This window comes from Hemiscyllium ocellatum, chromosome 4 (assembly GCF_020745735.1).
Source record: "Hemiscyllium ocellatum isolate sHemOce1 chromosome 4, sHemOce1.pat.X.cur, whole genome shotgun sequence".
In the NCBI taxonomy this organism is placed as follows: domain Eukaryota; kingdom Metazoa; phylum Chordata; class Chondrichthyes; order Orectolobiformes; family Hemiscylliidae; genus Hemiscyllium; species Hemiscyllium ocellatum.
Window position 1 is genome coordinate 129,204,301 of NC_083404.1, and position 19,457 is coordinate 129,223,757.

General features: G+C 44.5%; 1 protein-coding gene across 1 annotated transcript in view; it reads left to right on the top strand.

Annotated features, from left to right (window-relative positions):
* The window catches only part of impa2 (inositol monophosphatase 2), a 40,937-nt gene extending 23,138 nt beyond the window's left edge, over positions 1-17,799 (top strand). Inside the window, exons 5-8 of the mRNA XM_060824490.1 lie at positions 4,532-4,640; positions 9,705-9,813; positions 13,899-14,050; positions 16,769-17,799. Coding sequence (XP_060680473.1) covers positions 4,532-4,640; positions 9,705-9,813; positions 13,899-14,050; positions 16,769-16,911 — 513 coding nt within the window. The 3' untranslated portion in view covers positions 16,912-17,799. The remainder of the gene's footprint in view (positions 1-4,531; positions 4,641-9,704; positions 9,814-13,898; positions 14,051-16,768) is intronic.
* The last annotated feature ends 1,658 nt before the right edge of the window (positions 17,800-19,457 follow it).

The window sequence follows — 19,457 nt, forward strand, 5'->3', positions numbered from 1 at the left end:
TTCTCCCCTTGCCCAGTCCCTGCCCACGTACATCCACAATTCCTCTTCTGCTTTACACTTCAGACTTTCCAGTTTGCAGGCTCCAGCCAGTTCCTCTTTACCATGGATGTGCACTCCCTTTACACATCTGTCCCCAGTCAGGATGGACTCAGGGCAGTCCATTTCTTCCTGGGGAAAGAAAGGGCTGAACCGTTCCCATCCATCACCATCCTCCTCTGCCTGGCTGAGCTCATCCTCACTCTGAATAGCTTCTCTTTTAACTCCTCTCATTTTCTTCAGGTCAAACAGCTGGCTAAGGATACCTACCTGTGCCCCAGTTATGCCTGTCTCTTTGTGAGGTACATGGAACATTTCTTGTTCAGGTCCTATTCCGGCCCCCACCCATAATTCTTTCTCCATTATATCAATTATACCATTGATGCTGCTTCCCTCTCTCATCCGGAATTGGAAAAGTTGACCCAATTCAGTTCCAATTTCCATCCCTCTGTCACCTTCACCTGGTCCATCTCTGACTCCTTCCTTCCCTCCCTCAACATCTGTTTCCATTTCAGAGGATAGGCTGGACACCAATTTCCACCATAAACCCATTGACTCCCACAGTTACCTTGACTATCTATCCTCGCACTGGGCTTCCTGTAACCCCATTCCATTTTCACAGTTCCTCCATTTCCATCATATTCGTTCGCACCATATCAACTTCGACAAGGGAGCCTCCAAAATGTCACCTTTTTCCTCATAGAAGATTTCCTGGCTCTGTGGTTGACAAACACTCAGCTAGGTATCCCACATTTTGGCCCTCACTCCCTCTCTTACCTCCCACAACAGCGATACTGTTCATCCCATCCTCACCTGCCATTCCCACCAGCCCCCACATCCAGAGGATCATTAACCACCAATTCCGCCGCTTCCTGCGGATGCCTCCATCAGATACATAAACCCCTCCCCTCCCTTGTCAGCCTCCTGCTGGGACCGTTCCCTCCAGGACACTTAGGTCCCCTCCATCTCACAAGCCCAACACTTCTTTGTGATCACAGAAGGTACAATGCCTGGCTATTTACCTCCTCCCTCATCACTATGCAAGGCACTAGACGCCTTCCAGGTGAAGCAGTGATTTACCTGAATTTCATTCAATCTAGTCTCCTGTATTCGCTGCTCAAAATATGGTCAGTTTTGGGAAATGAAGCACAGACTGGGCAACTGCTTTGCTGAACACCTCTGTTCTGTCAGCAAAAATGATCCAGTGCTTCCAGTCACCTGCCATTTTAACACACCAGCATGTTCCTTGGCCAACACCTCTGTCTCAGGCTTGCTGCAAAGCTCAGCACAAATTGGAAGAACAGCACTTCATTTTCTGCTTGGGAACCCTACAACCTTCTCGACCCAATGTCAAGTTTGATCATTTTAGGGCTAAGCAACTTCTCCCATGTCCTTACCCCAACCCCCACACACTAGACTTGTCATCAGATGGGCTATCACCACAGCCATCCCATTGTCAGCCAGTAATGATCCCCATTAGCAACTATTCATTCTCCCAGGCTGACTCCTACCCACTCCTTTGTTTGTCCAACTGTTGTTCTCTTTCTCTCTGAGCTCTATCTCCATCTACCATTCACTCCTCCCCCCAATTCCACTCCTACTACCCATCTTCAGCATATACTGTAAACCAATCTTTTCTCAAGTAAAAAATGAGATCTGCAGATGCTGGAGATCACAGCTGCAAATTTGTTGCTGGTCAAAGCACAGCAGGCCAGGCAGCATCTCAGGAATAGAGAATTCGACGTTTCGAGCATAAGCCCTTCATCAGACTCCAATGAGCTCTGAAGAATGGTCACTGGACCCAAATCATTAACTCTGCTTTCTCTCCACAGATGCTGCCAGACCTGCAGAGCTTTTCCAGCAATTTCTGTTTCGTTGTTTCTCTGCCCAAATCATTCATTTCTAAAATTTTGGTTTATTTGGTGTTAGCAACTATTTCTTTGTTTTCATTTACTTCAGAAAATGTTTTTTGTCCTCAATATGATGGCTTGTGGTTTTACACAATGCTAAAACACTCACCTGCAGATGACTAAAAGCTGCTCAATAGTCCAGATCATCTTGGAATACAGCATTAACTCCAGCTGCTTTACTGCCCTGCCCATTGCTTTCTGAAACCTCTCTCTGCTGTCTCCTCCATTATCTAACATTGACCTCTGAACCACAAAATTTAAGTCCTCCCTCTGATCTTAATCAAGATTGACACTCTGTGTTCCCTTTAACACTGCACTGAGTGTTGGAGATGGAGGTGGACTCTATCTATCTGCTCCAGAGATTGTAAAAGACCCCCCAAAACCTTTTTAAAAAAGAGCTAAGGAGTTATCCTGGACACATGGCCAATATATATTCTCAAATAACACTACAAAAAAAATTTATTTGGTCAAGATCACGTCGTTGTTTATGGGATCTTACTATGCATCTACCAGCTGCTGCAGTTCCCATGCTGCAACAGTGAGTTGCTTTTGAATAAGAAAAAGTTCATTGGCTGTTAAATGCTTTGAGTCACCTGGTCATGTGAGGCACTATATAAATGCAAGCCTGTCTTCCATCCATTTCCAGTTTCTCTTCCCCTCCTTCTTGCATCCCTTTCCTCCCTCCTTTCATTTTCCAACAACCAGTTTCACGTGCATGGTTGATGTTCAGCTTTAGTCTTGCCCTCTCTGTAAACATCTCCACTCAACATCTCCAGTTTGCTTGTCCCACAGTTAGTAATGGGTGGCAGGAATGTTTTTTATTTCAAAAATATACTTTATGCATAAAATTCCTTGATTGTCTGTACAGTTGGACATGCCATACATATGTAAACATTCCATTTCTTTGCATACCGAAACAGAGTAATCATTCCTATTTACAGATCTGTACAATTACATTTTTAGTCGCGGCGTTAGTGGAGCCCAAATGACTGCCCAGGCCCCCTGTTCTTCTTTAGGCAGGCAGACATTACATGGTGGTCTTTCCCCACCGCTGCCCCAAGCTTCAGCGCGTCCCTCAACACGTAGTCCTGACCTTGGACTGTGCCAGTCTGCAACACTCAGTCGGGGTCAACTCCTTCAGCTGGAAGATCAACAGGTTTCGGACCACCCAGAGAGCGTCCTTCACCGAGTTGATGATCCTCCAGGCACAGTTGATGTTCGTCTCGGTGTGCGTCCCGGGGAACAGGCCGTAGAGCATGGAGTCCCGTGTCACGGCGCTGCTCGGGACGAACCTCGACAAACACTACTGAACTCCTCTCCAGACTTCTTCTGCGTAGGCACATTCCAGAAGGAGGTGTGTGACAGTCTCGTAACCCCCCCAGGAATTTCTCTCCACTTAGTTATTGGGAAGATTAAAACCATTGTCTTAGTCCCCAGCACAAACTCCTCTCCCTGGCCACTGACACTACTCCTCTTTGTGGCACTGACTGAAGTGTAACCAGATGGTTTGCAACTTTGGTGTGTGATTATTCATTCCAATCTGATCTTCTGAGTCCAAATTCAGACCACTATTAGGAATGCCTTTGTCCACCTCTGTAATCCTGCTCAGCATTTGCTCCTGTGTCAACTTGCCTGCTGCTGAAACCTACCTCTGGGCCTTTGTAACACTTGAGGTGTGACTATTCTAATGCCTTCCTTGCTGGTCACCCACATTCTAACCTCTTGTGAACTTGAGGCCATCCAAAACTCTGCCTGAGTCCTAATCTGGACCTAACATTTTATATTCATTCATAAGATGAGGGTGTTGCTGTCTAGCCCAGCATTTAATGCCCATCCCTAATCGCTCAGAAGGCAGTTAAGAGCCAACTCTGTTGTTGAGAGTCTGGAGTCACTTGTAGGCCAGCCCAGGTAAGAATGGCAGTTTCCTTCCCTAAAGGATATTAGTGAACCAGATGGGCTTTTCCAAAACTTGACAATAGTTTCATGGTCATCATTAGACTCTCGGTTGAATTCAAATTTCACCAGCTGCTGTGACAGGGTTTGAACCCGGGTCCCTAGAACATCACCTGGATTAACAGTCCAGCAATAATACCACAAGGCCATGGCCTTCCCATGTTGACCTATCATCCTTATGCTCGTTATTACACTGACCCCAGTCAAGTAACATCTTGGTTTTTCAAATTCTCTTCCTTGTTTTCAAATCCCTCTCCACAATCTTGCCCTTTCCTATGTCTCTCACCTCTTCCAACCTCTCTCCCAATCTCACAACCTTCTGAGATATCCACACCCATCTATACCTGGCCACCAGTACATGCCCAGTTTTAATTCCTCTCGTATTGGTGGCTGTGACTTCAGATGCCTCTCTTTATCTCATTTTACCCTTTAATATACTCCTTAATAGCTACTACTTTGACTCCAATATTAGCCATCTACTTTACACCTCCCTATGTGGCTCGGTGTCATTAAAGTGTCATAAGGCCTCTGTACAGCTGCTTTTTAATGTGAAAGTTGCTATATAAATATATTGTTGTAGTATGCCATGTTGCTGATGACACTTTTTTTTGTTTTTTTTCTCCCCCCAATAGCTTGAACTTGGCGTAATTTACAGCTGTGTTGAAGAGAAGTTATATACTGGCAGAAAAGGCCATGGAGCATTTTGTAATGGGCAGAAACTTCAGGCATCTACTCAGACAGGTTTGTTAACTTTCTCTGTTTAATGCTTTTGGGTGTTCGTGTGAAATGTCTATTTGAATAAGCTTTGAACTCAGGGAACGAGAATAAAGAAAGTAATGGAATTGCCTCTGGCAATGCGGGGTTGTTGGTCATTTCCTTGTTCACTATTCCTTTCACCAGCCCATTCACATGCCCCACTCTCTAGTTGTAGAGAATAGAAATGGCACCTTAGTGCACCCCATACAGGCAAATGTCTCTGAGCATTTCATGGGGCTTTCCCCCCTGACTCCCATTGAATCCAGGTTTGCTCGGGTTCCTTGATTCCACACTTGGTCAAATACAGCCTTGAAGCCAAGGGCTGTCATACTTGCCTCCCCTCTAGGGTACAGCTCTTTTGTCCAAGCTGTAATGAACTATAGGGAAAGGCTGGGGCTATTTTCCCTTGAGTGTCGGAGGGTTAGGGGTGACCTTGCAGAGGTTTGTAAAATCATGAGGGGCATGGGATAGGGTGAATAACCAATGTCTTTTTCACAGGTTAGAGGTGTCCAAAACTAGAGGTTTAAGATGAGACAGGAACGATATCAGAGGAACCCTAAAATCAACTTTTTCACACAGAAGGTGGTCCGTGTATGGAACTAGTTGCCAGAGGAAGTGGTGGAGGCTGGTACAATTACAACATTTAAAAGACACCTGGATGGGTATATGAATAGGAAAGATTTAGAAGGATATGGGCCGAATGCTGACAAATGAGACTAGATTAATTTAGGATATCCAGTGGGCATGGGCGAGTTGGACCTAAGGGTCTGTTTCTATGCTGTACATCTCTATGATTCTGTGCTGTTTCCCAGCGCTGTCAACAATTCCTTCCATCACTTTACTGATGATCAAGAGTAGACTGATGAGGCAGTTATTGGCTGGGTCAGTTTTGTCCCGCTGTTTGTAGGAAATTGTCCACATTGTCGGGTACTTGCCAGTGTTGTAACTGTACTGGTACAGCTAATCTAAGGGAGCAGCAAGTTGTGGGTGATTAAGCCTTCAGTAATGTTGTCAGTAGTGTCCAGGGATGTGCAGCTAGCTGAATTATCCATGGCAAATGTGGTGTTAGGGTGCAGGGCTGGGTTAAAGTGGAATACTCTGTGGAGGGTCAGTGCTGACTTGATGCGCTGAATGGCCTCTTTCTGCATTGTAGGGGTTCTATGACCATATCAGGAAAGAGTCTAAACAGAACAATGGGGAATACTAAGTGCCAAGTAGACATGTATAAACTCTCTCAGTGGTGAATGAGGTTGGTGAGTTCCAAGCATACACGCACCAATTTTTAAATGGGACTATAATGTTGTGAAAATAACAGAATCCTGGCTTTAGAAATGGTGAGCTTCAAAGTGATCAGAAAGTACAGGGAAGAAAAATTGGGACATGGGGTGACAGTATTGATCAGGGAAGGTGTTGGAAAGGGAAGATGTTCTTCCAGGGATAAAGACAGATTCCATTTAGCAGAGTTCAACAAAAGGATATGATAATATCTGTGCTACTCTATGTAGGTCTTTAATTGGAGAAAGAGCTAGAGGAGCAAATCTGCAAGGAGATCAGATGTGTAAGAATTAGAGAGGTGATATTTTCCCAAGGGGGCAGCGGAGTGGCTCAGTGGTTAGCACTGCTGCCTCACAGTGCCAGAGATCCAGGTTTGTTTCCAGCTTCAGGTGGTTATCTGTGTGGAGTTTGCACATTCTCCCTGTGTCTGAATGGGTTTCTTCCAGGTGTTCTGGTTTCCTCCCACAGTATAAAGATGCGCAGGTTAGGTGGTGTGCTCACATTAAATTGCCCATATTGTCCAGGGATGTGCAGGCTAAGGTGGGTTGGCCATGGGAAATGCAGGGTTACATGTATATGGTAAGGGGTGGGTCTGGATGGGATGCTCTTAGGAGGGTTGGTGTGGACTTGATGGGCTAAATGGCCTATTTCCACACTAGGAATTCTATGAAACGCCAATTGGGATAACATTCGTATGAAGGATAAGGGTGAGGAGAAATTTGTGAACTGTTCTCAGGAGAACTTCCTTGACCTGTGGATCTGGTGCTAGGGAATGAAATGGCCAACTGGCTGTGGGAGAGCACTTGGGTAAAATGATCATTGTATCATAAGAATGTACATTAGAAATGGAAAAGAGCAACAGGAAGAAGTATCTAAGCTGGAACATACAAAGTGGAAGAGAGCTGACCTCAATGGAGAAGAGCAGTTCGAGCTAGTCAAGACTGGCGAGACAAGCTGTAATGGAATAGTGGGTGAACTTGGAGGGAAAACATGTTGGGTGCATTCCAACAAGAACCACAGGTACAGGAAGCAATGCCAGTTTTCCTTTAGATGGTGAGGAGGATGGAGAACATGATGAAATGAAAGGAATTTCCTCTAATGTATATCATAAACACACTTTTAAATTTTTGGTTAGAGTGAGAGTCAGACCAAATGGAATAGGTTGAGAAGTGAAGAGGAAAGTAAAATTGACCAAAAAAGGATGAGAATAGAGTGGCAATTAATAGAAAATGGGGCCCAAACCTCATCTATCAGATGTAAACAGTAAGGGGATCGAGTATGAAGTGATAGAGTGCATTTAGAGACTCCAGGCAAGGCAAGAATACTTGAGTACTCTGTATCAATGTTTACTAAGGAAGACAAAATATCAGATGATAGTGGAAATAATAGAAAGGTGAAAATTGGGAAGCAGGAGGTACAGCGAAGCCTGGCTGTGTTTCAGAGGGGATACATTGCCTGCTCAGGATGGATTGAATCTGACTCTGCAGGCTTTTCACCAGGGCAATACACCTAGTGATAGTTCCCTACCTTCTCACCACAACCCTGCTCATTCTTGCTCATAATCCAGTTCCCTCTTGAACAATATGATTGTATCTGTCTCCCAATACCTCCCCCCTCCCCACCCCCCCACCCCCGCCCCCCACCACAGGTCATAGCCAATAGCCCACATGAAATTTCTCCTCAGATCTCTATGCTGCTTTTAAACCTCTCGCTCTTGCTGGTTCTCCCTGTGTAATCTGACCAGAACCTTTGTGAAGTTGAACACCTCTATCAAATCTCTCTTTTCTGAGGAAGACTATCCCAACTTCTCCAAAATATCTACATATCTGAGCTTCCTCCTCCCTGTGAATCCTGTTTCCTCTATTTGTATGTACCAAAGTTTAGTATTCAGGAAACTTTTGGTGCTCTAGAATCAATAATGCATATAAAAATAAAAGTGAATGTGATGGTAGAAATACCGCTGATAAATAACCAATGTTGAGGCTTCTCTTCCGGAGTAGAGAGACATGCAGCTGAGGGAGGATGGGAGGTGACCCACCTGGAGCAGGGGCCATTTTGGCCTGATCCTGTGCTATACAGTAAAAAATGAGGTCTGCAGATGCTGGAGATCACAGCTGTAAATGTGTTGCTGGTCAAAGCACAGCAGGCCAGGCAGCATCTCAGGAATAGAGAATTCGACGTTTCGAGCATAAGCCCTTCATCAGGAATAAGAGAGAGAGCCAAGCAGGCTAAGATAAAAGGTAGGGAGGAGGGACTAGGGGGAGGGGCGATGGAGGTGGGATAGGTGGAAGGAGGTCAAGGTGAGGGTGATAGGCCGGAGTGGGGTGGGGGCGGAGAGGTCAGGAAGAGGATTGCAGGTTAGGAGGGCGGTGCTGAGTTGAGGGAACCGACTGAGACAAGGTGGGGGGAGGGGAAATGAGGAAACTGGAGAAATCTGAATTCATACCTTGTGGTTGGAGGGTTCCCAGGCGGAAGATGAGGCACTCCTCCTCCAGCCGTCGTGTTGTTGTGTTCTGCCGGTGGAGGAGTCCAAGGACCTGCATGTCCTCGGTGGAGTGGGAGGGAGAGTTAAAGTGTTGAGCCACGGGGTGACTGGGTTGGTTGGTTCGGGCGGCCCGGAGGTGTTCTCTGAAGCGTTCCGCAAGTAAGCGGCCTGTCTCACCAATATAGAGGAGGCCACATCGGGTGCAGTGGATGCAATAGATGATGTGTGTGGAGGTACAGGTGAACTTGTGGTGGATATGGAAGGATCCCTTGGGGCCTTGGAGGGAAGTGAGTGTGGAGGTGTGGGCGCAAGTTTTACATTTCCTGCGGTTGCAGGGGAAGGTGCCGGGGGTGGAGGTTGGGTTGGTGGGGGGTGTGGATCTGACGAGGGAGTCACGAAGGGAGTGGTCCTTGCGGAACGCTGATAGGGGAGGGGAGGGAAATATATCCTTGGTGGTGGGGTCCGTTTGGAGGTGGCGGAAATGGCGGCGGATGATACGTTGTATGCGGAGGTTGGTGGGGTGGTAGGTGGAACCCTCCAACCACAAGGTATGAATTCAGATTTCTCCAGTTTCCTCATTTCCCCTCCCCCCACCTTGTCTCAGTCGGTTCCCTCAACTCAGCACCGCCCTCCTAACCTGCAATCCTCTTCCTGACCTCTCCGCCCCCACCCCACTCCGGCCTATCACCCTCACCTTGACCTCCTTCCACCTATCCCACCTCCATCGCCCCTCCCCCTAGTCCCTCCTCCCTACCTTTTATCTTAGCCTGCTTGGCTCTCTCTCTTATTCCTGATGAAGGGCTTATGCTCGAAACGTCGAATTCTCTATTCCTGAGATGCTGCCTGGCCTGCTGTGCTTTGACCAGCAACACATTTGCACCTGTGCTATACAGCGTGTGTAATGTCTTATTTTGAACATTTTAATGGATGTGTGAGCCAATCAAAAAGCGTTTTCTCATATTTTGTCCCCTCCATTCAGATATAAACCATGATAATTTCTGAGTGAAATATAATCCGTGAGGGAGATTTTCAAACCATTGTGTGTTTGAACTCAAGTTGTAGAAGTGAAAAAGTAATTGAATTAAACAATGTGCTCCCCAGGCCCCCACTTATTCAATGCTGATTTTTAGACTCAACAGCTCTCTTGTCCTGAGCAAGCCAATCATTTAGAGAGGTCAAAGGACTTTGGAGCTAATTTCTGACAACACACACTTTTTTTGTTTTGAGCAGTGCTGATCTGACGAGGTTTACTGTAAGTTCACTGAACGCTTTTCTGTATTCTCTTGCAGACTTGTCAAAGGCTCTGATATTAACAGAACTTGGTTCGATTCGTGACCCAATGGCAGTAAAGCTGCTGTTTAATAATATGGAGAGGTTACTAAAAGTGCCAGCACATGGGTAAGATGGTCTAAATAATGCAGCTATTAACCAATGTTCAAAAGAGCTCTGAAATGTTCTTTTGCAATGAAGGAAGGCTACTTAATCCTGATCCATTATCATAAAATTATGACAAAACCTTTTCCAAATGCAGAGTAAAATCTGAGGGGTTTAAGCATGAATAATAAAAGTATCTTTATTTAAGAGGTTTGGAAACTGTTAACAAGGATTCAATTCTTTAGGTCTGAATGTCATTAATTGAGAGAATGATGTAAAGTTTTAATCCCACTATGTGAGTAATCCACAGGCCACTTTGAAACCTACCACGGCAACTGGTGAAATTTGAGTTCAATTCATATAAATAAAGTTAGGCTCAATAATGGTATCCATGAACCACTGTCAATTCCTGTGAAGGCCTATCTGCTTCATGTCCATCTGCTGTCCTGACCTAGTGTGGCCTACCTGTGGTTCCAGACCCACAGGAACGTGACTCCTAAATACACTCTGGCCTAGCAAAACTCTCAATTTCAGGGCAATTGGGGATGGGCCATAAATGCTGACTTTGCCACTGAGGCCCACATCCCATGAAAGGAGACATAAAAAACTTAAAACAGCCCTGAATTTCAATATTTTCTTGACAGATTTAGACTTAGATCTTGACACTTTTAATTACCTGGAATTATTCTTGCCATTATCTCTCAGCTGATATATTCTATACCTGTGCACTTCCTTCCACTTCACCTGATGAAGGACCAGTGCACCGAGAGTCTGTGATTTCAAATAAACCTGTTGGACTATAACCTGGTGCTATGTGACTTCTGACTTTGTCCACCTCAGTCCAACACCAGCACCTCCATATCAAAGATTGAAGATGTTTGAGATTCTTCTCAAAAGCAGCAAATGTCTTTCTCTTTTGGATGTTGACTGCTCTGTATTTCCATTATTTTCTTGCTTTTCCCTTCATTTATTCATGTTAAACTGTTTACAATACAGACTTTCTAGTTTCTCTACTATTTCCCATCACCTTCTCAATATCTTGCCTTGCACGTCACCATGTGGTCTTTTGGCCTAATTGTCTCTAAACTGTTGTCCACTCGACTGTCCCACCTGATTGCCATGGGAACTGAGAATTTAAATGACTCTCATCTGGCACTGTCCCTGTCCCTTTCAAACTCTGTAATCAATTGCCACCATCTCTTCTAAAAGTAGCCCTGGATACTCAAGTAGCACAAGGTTCATTATATTGATCCTGGTGTGAAGGGATTTTCTTATGAGGAGAGTTTGGACTCTCATTGGAATGAGAGTCGGAAAGTGTAGCGCTGGAAAAGCACAGCATGTCAGGCAGCATCCGAGGAGCAGGAGAGTTGTCGGTTTGAGCATAAACCTTTCATCAGGAATGACACACTTTTTGACTCTGATCTCCAGCATCTGCAGTCCTCACTTTCTCCTAGGAATTGGAATGAGAAGTGACCTTATTGAAACAAGATTCTTCGAAGACTTAGAGTCATAGAAATGTACAACACGGAAACAGATCCTTCGGTCCAACATATTGATGCTGACCAGATACCCTAAACTAATTTAGTCCCATTGGCCAGCATGTGGCCCATATACCTCTTCAACCCTTCCTATTCGTATACCCAGCTGAAAATGTGTTGCTGGAAAAGCGCAGCAGGTTAGGCAGCATCCAAGGAACAGGAGAATCGATGTTTCGGGCATAAGCCCTTCTTCAGGAATGAAAAATGATTCATATACCCATCCAGATACCTTTTAAATGCTGCAATTGTACCAGCCTCCACCACTTCCTCTGGCAGCTCATTCCATACACCCACCCAGCCTCTGCGTGCAAAAGTTGTCCCTTAGGTCCCTTTTAAATTTTTCCCCTCTCACCTTAAACCTGTGCCCCCTAGTTCTGGACTCTGCCACCTCAGGAAAACAACCTTGTCTATTCACCCTATCCATGCCCCTCATGATTTTCTAAACCTCTACTAAACCATTCCCCGGCCTCCTTGACAGAGTAGATACAGAAAGGTTGTTTCTCTCTTGTGGGCAAGTCTAGTTCCAGAGGGCACAATAAGGGGTTGCACATTTTAAGACAGAGTAGAAGGGATTTAGTCTCTGAGAATAGTGAATCTGTGAAATTCTTTACTGCAGAGAGATACTGAGGCTGGGTCCTTTAAGTATTTTCAAGGCTGAGATACCAGTTTTAATCAGTAAGGCAATTGAGGGATATAGGGACAAAGCAAGGAAGTGGAGTTAATGAATGGCAGAGCAGATTTGATGGGCTGAACGGCCTGCTTTTGCTCCTATGTATATCTTATGGTCTTCTTCTCTAACCCTTACAAACTGCCATGTTATGTCTAAACTCCCTTTCCTTTCTAAAAATCCTTGAATTCACCTCCCAAACCCACATGTTGTTATCAAGAATTTTGGCTACACCATCTATCTTATCTATATCTAATTAATCATACACCGGGACTCTGTCCTTACAACTCTCTGTGGCGAGGAGGTCTAGGGATTTTTCAATCCTCTGAAGAAATCCCTCCTCATCTCAGTCTTAAGTTAGCACCCTTTCATTCTGAGAGTATGTCAGTCTCCCATGAGAGGAAACATCCTCTCAGCATTTGCCCTGAAAAATCCTTAAAGAATGCGACATCTTTCAGTGAGATCACTTCTTATTCTTCTCAGCTCCCAATTATTCACTGACCTACATCCTAGTGTTTCACAGGCTCTGATATTAAATACTCATCCTTGTGTCCTGATCCCTTTATCGCTATAGCCTCCTCCAGCTGGATAACACTCAAGAGTACTCTGCATGTTCCAATTCTGGCCCTCCTGTTCAAGCTCCATGCTCCATGCCTTTGCCTGATCACTAGAATAAGAGAACGTGTAGATCTAAAAATCATCACTTTAATTGCCATGGTTAGAAACTGGGGGATAGTCAGCTAAACAAATCTGCAAATGAGGAGAATATCTCAAACCCCTTTTTTTACTAAAAGGAAGGAGCCTTCAAATTTCCAAATCTTTAAAGTAAGAATAATGAGCTATGTTTGGTGGGCAGTGATGTCACAAAGCTAGTCCCTTTTTTCTCTATAAGCTGTTCCTTGCCTCAACGATACTCTGTCCTTGATTTTTTCAGTGGGGGAATAAATCAGCCTGGGTTCTAGTCAGTCTGGTTTGGTAAAGAGATGAAAAGGATTTTCAAGAGGCCTCTTGTTTATATGTAAACAAGTGAGACTTCAGGCCAAAGTGGTCATGTTTTAGAAGTGACCTGTATAATGAAAGAGGAGTGGTCAGCTCTCTAGCTGAGCAGTTTAGTTCAGTCCAGAACTAGTTGGGAGTTCAACAGTGAGCTGTGTGGAACCAAACTCTCTCTGTCTGCCTTCTAACTTCAACCTGTAAGCATCTGTTCCATTCATTTATACTGGTTTTTAAGGAGGTTTGCTTACTGGGACCGTTGTGTGGATTCAGAATGGCATAATTACCTATAGTTTGATAGACTGAGTTTGGTAAGGGCTCTTTATTCTGTTCATTGCGTTTCACTGTGTAATTTTGTAAATAAAGTTTTTTGTCTGTTTTAAAATCTAGTAGTCAATCTAGCTAACTAATTCTGGGTAATTTTCACTGTACACTTACTGAAACAAATTGCAAAGTTATGGTCTGGGCTACCTGCTTAAGAATGTTTTGAGTGGCCTGGCTTAGTCCCTAACAGCGAATACAATCTTCTCTGTGCAGATTTTGGACTACAATTGGCGCAGCACGGTGGCTCAGTGGTTAGTACTGCTGCCTCACAGCACCAGGGACCCAGGTTCAATTCCAGCGTCGAGCATATTCTCCCTGTGTCTGCATGGGTTTCTTCCCACAGTCCAAAGATGTAAAGTTTAGGTGATTTGGCTCTGCTAAATTGCCCATAGTGTTCAGGGATGTGTAGGTTAGGTGCATTAGTCACGGCTAAATGTAGAGTAATAGGCTAGAGGGAATGGGTTTGGCTAGGATACTGTTCGGAGTATCATTGTGGGCTTGTTGGCCGAAGGGCCTGTTTCCACACTCTGGGGATTCTATGAATCACACTGGTCTTATTTTGTTTGTTGTTTTCTATTGGTTCCTAGGATCAGGATTGTGGGAAGCGCCGCGCTGGATCTTTGCCATGTTGCAGCGGGTGATGTTGATGCCTTTTACCAGTTTGGCCTCCATTGTTGGGACATGGCAGCTGCTGCCGTCATTGTGGGGGAGGCTGGAGGAATCATGATCGATACAGCAGGTAAGGGGCACCAACCAATGAATTTGGTCCAGTATTGGTACTTCAGTTTTTTTGGGATCAGATCCAGCCAGGAATCGCAGCCTCAAAACGTTTAGTCCCACATTCCTTCTCTATTTAAAGTCATCGAGATCATAGACCCTGCGGTGCAGCTCATCTATGCCGTCCAGATATCCCAAATTAATCTAGTCCCCATTTGCCTATATTTCTCTAAACCCTTTCTATTCATGTACACATACAAATGCCTTTTAAATGCTGCAATTGTACCAGCTTCCACCATTTCCTCTGGCAGCTCATTCCATACACAGACCACCCTCTGCGTGAAAAAGATCTTCCTTAGGTCTCTTTTGCATCTTTCCCCTCTCACCTTAAACCTATGTCCTCTAGTTCTGGAATTCCCCATCCCAGGGAAAAGACCTCCTCTATCCACCCTATCCATGCCTCTCATGACTTTATAAACCTTAAAAGATCTCCCCTCAGCTTCTGACGCTCAGGGAAACCTGCCCCAGCCTATTCAACCTCTCCCTGTAGCTCAAACCCTCCAACCCTAGTAACATTCTGAGTTAGTATCCAGTGAGTACCACGCCCACCTTGTTTCCTTCTGTTTATGTGGACTGGGAGTGCCTCCCTCTGATATCTAACAGTTAGCTGATAAGCTTGAGTCCACCAATTATAACCTGAGAGCAGTGTTGCTGATGAAATATGCAGGAGACAGTTTGTTAATATGGAGGCTAGGACTCTTTCGTCCTGGCTTCAACAAACTTGGTCAATCAACCAACCAATGTCCTTGATGTCTTGCTCACACCTCCTGTCACCCTACGGCCTGGAAGAATTCCATTCCATTCTCCCTGTTTCTCTATCTCTGTTGTATCTGTTCTGATGAAGCCACCTTCGCAGAGATGTTTCTGATATTTCCTCCTTATTCTTCAACCAAAGTCAGTGCTCATCCATCCCTATTTCCTACATTTCGACCATAACCCCTTTCCCTTCCTCCCGGAACAACAATGTTTTGCCTCGCCCTCACTTTCCGCCAGCCTTTTCATTCAAGGGATCATTCCAAACCATTCCAGCAGCTCCAGAGAAGTCAAGAGTGTGGTATTGGAAAAGCACAGCAGGTCAGGTAGCATCCGAGGAGCAGGAGAATCCATTTTGCGCACCTCTACCCTTGAACCCCTACCTCTCCAACCGCACCAAGGCCAGAACCCCCACGGTCCTCACCTTCCACTTCACCAACCTCCATATACAATTCATCATCCTCCGCCATTTCCGCCACCTACAAAATGGACCCCACCATCAGGGATATATCTCCCTCCCCACCCCTACCTGCTTTCCATAAAGACCATTCCCTCCGCGACTCCTCATCAGGTCCACGCCCCTCACCAATCCACCCTCCCCTCCCGGCACCTTCCCCTGCCACTGCAAGAATTGCAAAACCTGTGCCCACACCTCCTCTCTCACCTCCATGCAGGGCCCCAAAGGAGCCTTCCACATCCATCAGAGTTTTACCTGTGATTCTCCTGCTCCTCGAATGCTGCCTGACCTGCTGTGCTTTTCCAGCAGCACACACTCGACTCTAATCTCCAGCATCTGCAGTCCTCACCTTCACCTCCAGAGAAGTGCCAGCACCTAACATATCATCTCCCTCCCCTCCATTGTCAGCATTCCCCAGGGACCATTCCACTTGTGACACACTGGTCTACTCATTCATTGTTCCTAACATTCCCTCATTCCCCGCATGGCTTCTTTCCTCGCTGCCCAAGGTGCCAAACATTCCAGATGAAGCAATATTTCATTTGTTTTTTCTCAATCTAATCTAGCATGTCCACTGCTCACAATATGATCTCCCTTGCATTGACAAGACTAAACTCCGAAAGGGTGGCTCCTTTGCAGAAGACTAACCCTGACCTTCCAGTTGCTTGCAATTTCAGTACACCGCCCTGCTCTTGTGCTTACTTCTCCATCTAAAGTCTGCTGCGGTTTTCCAGCAATGCCTAATGTAAGCTGGAGAAACTTCACCTCCTCTTCTGCCTAGACGTTTTACGGGCTCCAAGACTCAACATTGAGTTCAACAAATTCATAGCAGGACCTCTATTTTCTGCTTTGATTACATTTCTCCTCCAAGTCCCCATCTCTTGTTTGCTGTGTGCAAAGCCAACCTATTTTCAAGTGACCATCTCTATCATTAACACCAATTTTGCACCTCAATCCCTCCTTTACGCCCATCACCACTATCACTTATTTTGACTTTTTTTTTTGTCTGGACATCATCTGTTCCACAGCACCTACTCCCTTTGTCAGCAGCATTGGGTGTGGACATGGCATTTTCTGCCCATCGCTAATTGCCCTTGAGAAGGCGATGGTGAGCTGCCTTCTTGAACCACTGCAGTTTATGTGGTGTAGGTACAGCCATAGTGTTGTTGGGGGAGGGCTGAGCACCATCATTAATACGGAGTGAACTTATTGACACAGAATATTTTACAACAGTCTGTTGTCAATTGTATCAATTTCATCTGTTTCTCCCTCACTCGCTCCCAGGTTTTCTGTTTTTGATATCATTGCTTTGTGGACGTCATTAAGATAAGTTGAGTGTTGATACCAAACACGTTGATATTTCTTGCCAGCGTTGTCCAAGTTTACAGCATCCAAATTTTATCGAGGGTTTGTGAAAAGTTCAACCTGCTTTTACAGGGCAGCCTTCAGTTCTGATTATCTGCTTTCTAGGAGGACCACTGGACCTAATGTCTCGGAGAGTGGTGGCAGCTGGCACTTTGGAGATGGCGTCTCAGATTGTTAAGGAACTGCAGCCTGTGGCCTATGAACGGGACGATAGCACTGAAGACACAAGTCACTCGCTGTGCAAATAATGACCATTTCAGAACATGCACTGGTGGAACTGTAGCAAAATCACAGCGCTGAAACCTTACAAATAACTTAACAGAGACAAGCAGCTATGATGTCCACACTGCACTGGTATTTATAACAAAAATCATAATAGTAAACTGGTCCTGCTTTTCCTTGACCATCAACAATATGTATCTTCTATGAACTACGTTGGTTGAACTTTCTATTGTTGCTGTTGAATGTTTTGGAGAGTCTGATGGTGGGATAAATCTAACGGGTAGACTTATGGTTTTATATTGATTTTGATGGAGTGAAGTGCTCGATGGGATGTAAAGCCAGAATCGCGTCTGGTCCTGTCAGCTCCTTAATGCACTGACTATGTTCAAGCCTCTCCCAACCTTCGGTATAATTTATTTAAAATTTGGTACTCTGTTTCTGTCAGATGGGATTGTGCAACAATCTGGAACAATAACTGTGATTGTATAAAATATCAGCAATTTCCAAAATCTAACTAGTGGTCACGATTCTGATTGATGTCCAGGTTAATCTCCCGTCTGTTATCTAACATTTCAACAAATTCAGGAAGTATTCACCTACTAATGAAGAAAATAAAAGTCATGGATTACATCTATGCTTCCTCACTTAAATGGTTCTTTGTTTAGATGCAATCCCATCTATGTTTTATACTACGTGAAAACGATTTGAATCAGATTTTAAATGGGTCAGTCAGAGAGCAGAGTGGATGATGATGAATACCACACCCATTATCAGTTCATTCTTTCATGAGATGTGGGTGTTGATGGCAAGGCAGCAGTTGTTGTCCAATCCTAACTGTTCTCGATTTGGAGATGTCGGTGTTGGACTGGGGTTTAAAAAAATCACACAACACCAGGTTATAGTCCAACAGGTTTAGTTGGAAGCACACTAGCTTTCGGAGCGACGCTCCTTCATCAGGTCATTGTGAAGTGCTCTGTTACGATCAAGCCCTCCACAATCACCTGATGAAGGAGGGTCGCTCCGGAAGCTAGTGTGCTTCCAATTAAACCTGTTGGACTATAACCTGGTGTTGTGTGATTTTTTTAACTGTTCTTGAACAGAATAGTTTATTTGGACATTTCAGAGGGCAATCAAACAAATTCAGTGTTGGCCAGATCAGGTGAGGATGGAAGATTTCCTGAACTGGATTGGATTTTTACAAAAATTAATGATAATTGGCATGGTCACCATTACTGAGGCTAGCTTTGTATTCCTGATTTTACTAATTGAATGTATATTTGGTAGTTGGATTTAAAACCATATCCCCCAAAACATTAGCCTGTTCCAGTGGCATTACCGCCACCTCCCTTGCAACATTGGACATGGTCTAAAACAGTGGTCGGTGCCAATAATCTATACGTCAAACATCAATGTCACTCTAGAATAACTGAATCCAAATGTTGATGTGTCTGTAAGTGGTTTTCATTGTAATTACCATCAAGTATAGTTTTCATTGCAAAGTGTAACAGTCTGTAAACATAGACACATGAGATGACTATTTTTTAAAAAGAAGTCCTATTTTTAAATCTTTTATTTCAGGGTTTTATTCATTTTACTGAGTGGAATGTTGGCATAGAAATAAAATATAATTGTTCATTAATAAATAGTTTTACATTCTTGTTTTATTTCATGTGTCAAACTTGTTTTACTCTCTTTTGATATGAACAGATCTAGAGTGAAAGAGAATTGAGAAACATAATTAAAATGAAAGGTAGGTTCAATCGAAGCACTCAAGAGGGAAGGCAGGGAGAATGTGCAGTGCTCCAGGGAAAACTCTGGAACGCGGCACTGGACGCATTGCTTATTCAGAGAGCCGGTGCTGTAACCATTCTGTGAAAGATTTTAATACTTAAAAAGATTAAAGCCTCTTCGGCTAAATTTCACATCATTGGAATCAATTGACTTGTAAAATAGTTCCCTCTGTCTCCGAGTACTACTAGTGTGGCCTGGTGGTCCTGTTACTGTGTGTGTGTGTGTGTGTGCGTGTGCGCGCGCGCGCCTTGGTTACATATTAGTCTTCCTATTGCAGAGGTGGTTCAAGGTGATTTTAATAGAGGTGTTGAAAATCATGAGATTTCATGGAGTAAATAAAAAGAAACTGATCCAATGGCAAAATGGTCAGTTACCCAGCTGACAGTTTCTGAGAGAACAGAGCCAATGTTGTGGGACTTTTTCCTGTTATCATAGAATCATACAGATGTACAGCATGGAAACAGACCCTTCAGTCCAACTTGTCCATACCGACCAGATATCCTAACCTAACCGAGTTCCATTTGCCAGCACTTGGCCCATATCCCTCTAAACCCTTCCTATTCATATATCCATCCAGATGCTTTCTAAATGGTGTAATTATCCCAGCCTCCACTGAAATGCACTCTGAAGGGGCAATGGAAGAAGATTCAGTAATAACTTCCAGCAGAGTTTTGGGTAAGTATCTGAAGTGAATGGGAAGCAGAGCAGGGGAGTGGGATTAATTGAACGGCTCTTTCAAAGATGTGATAGAAGTACAATGGACCAAAGGGGCCAGCTATCT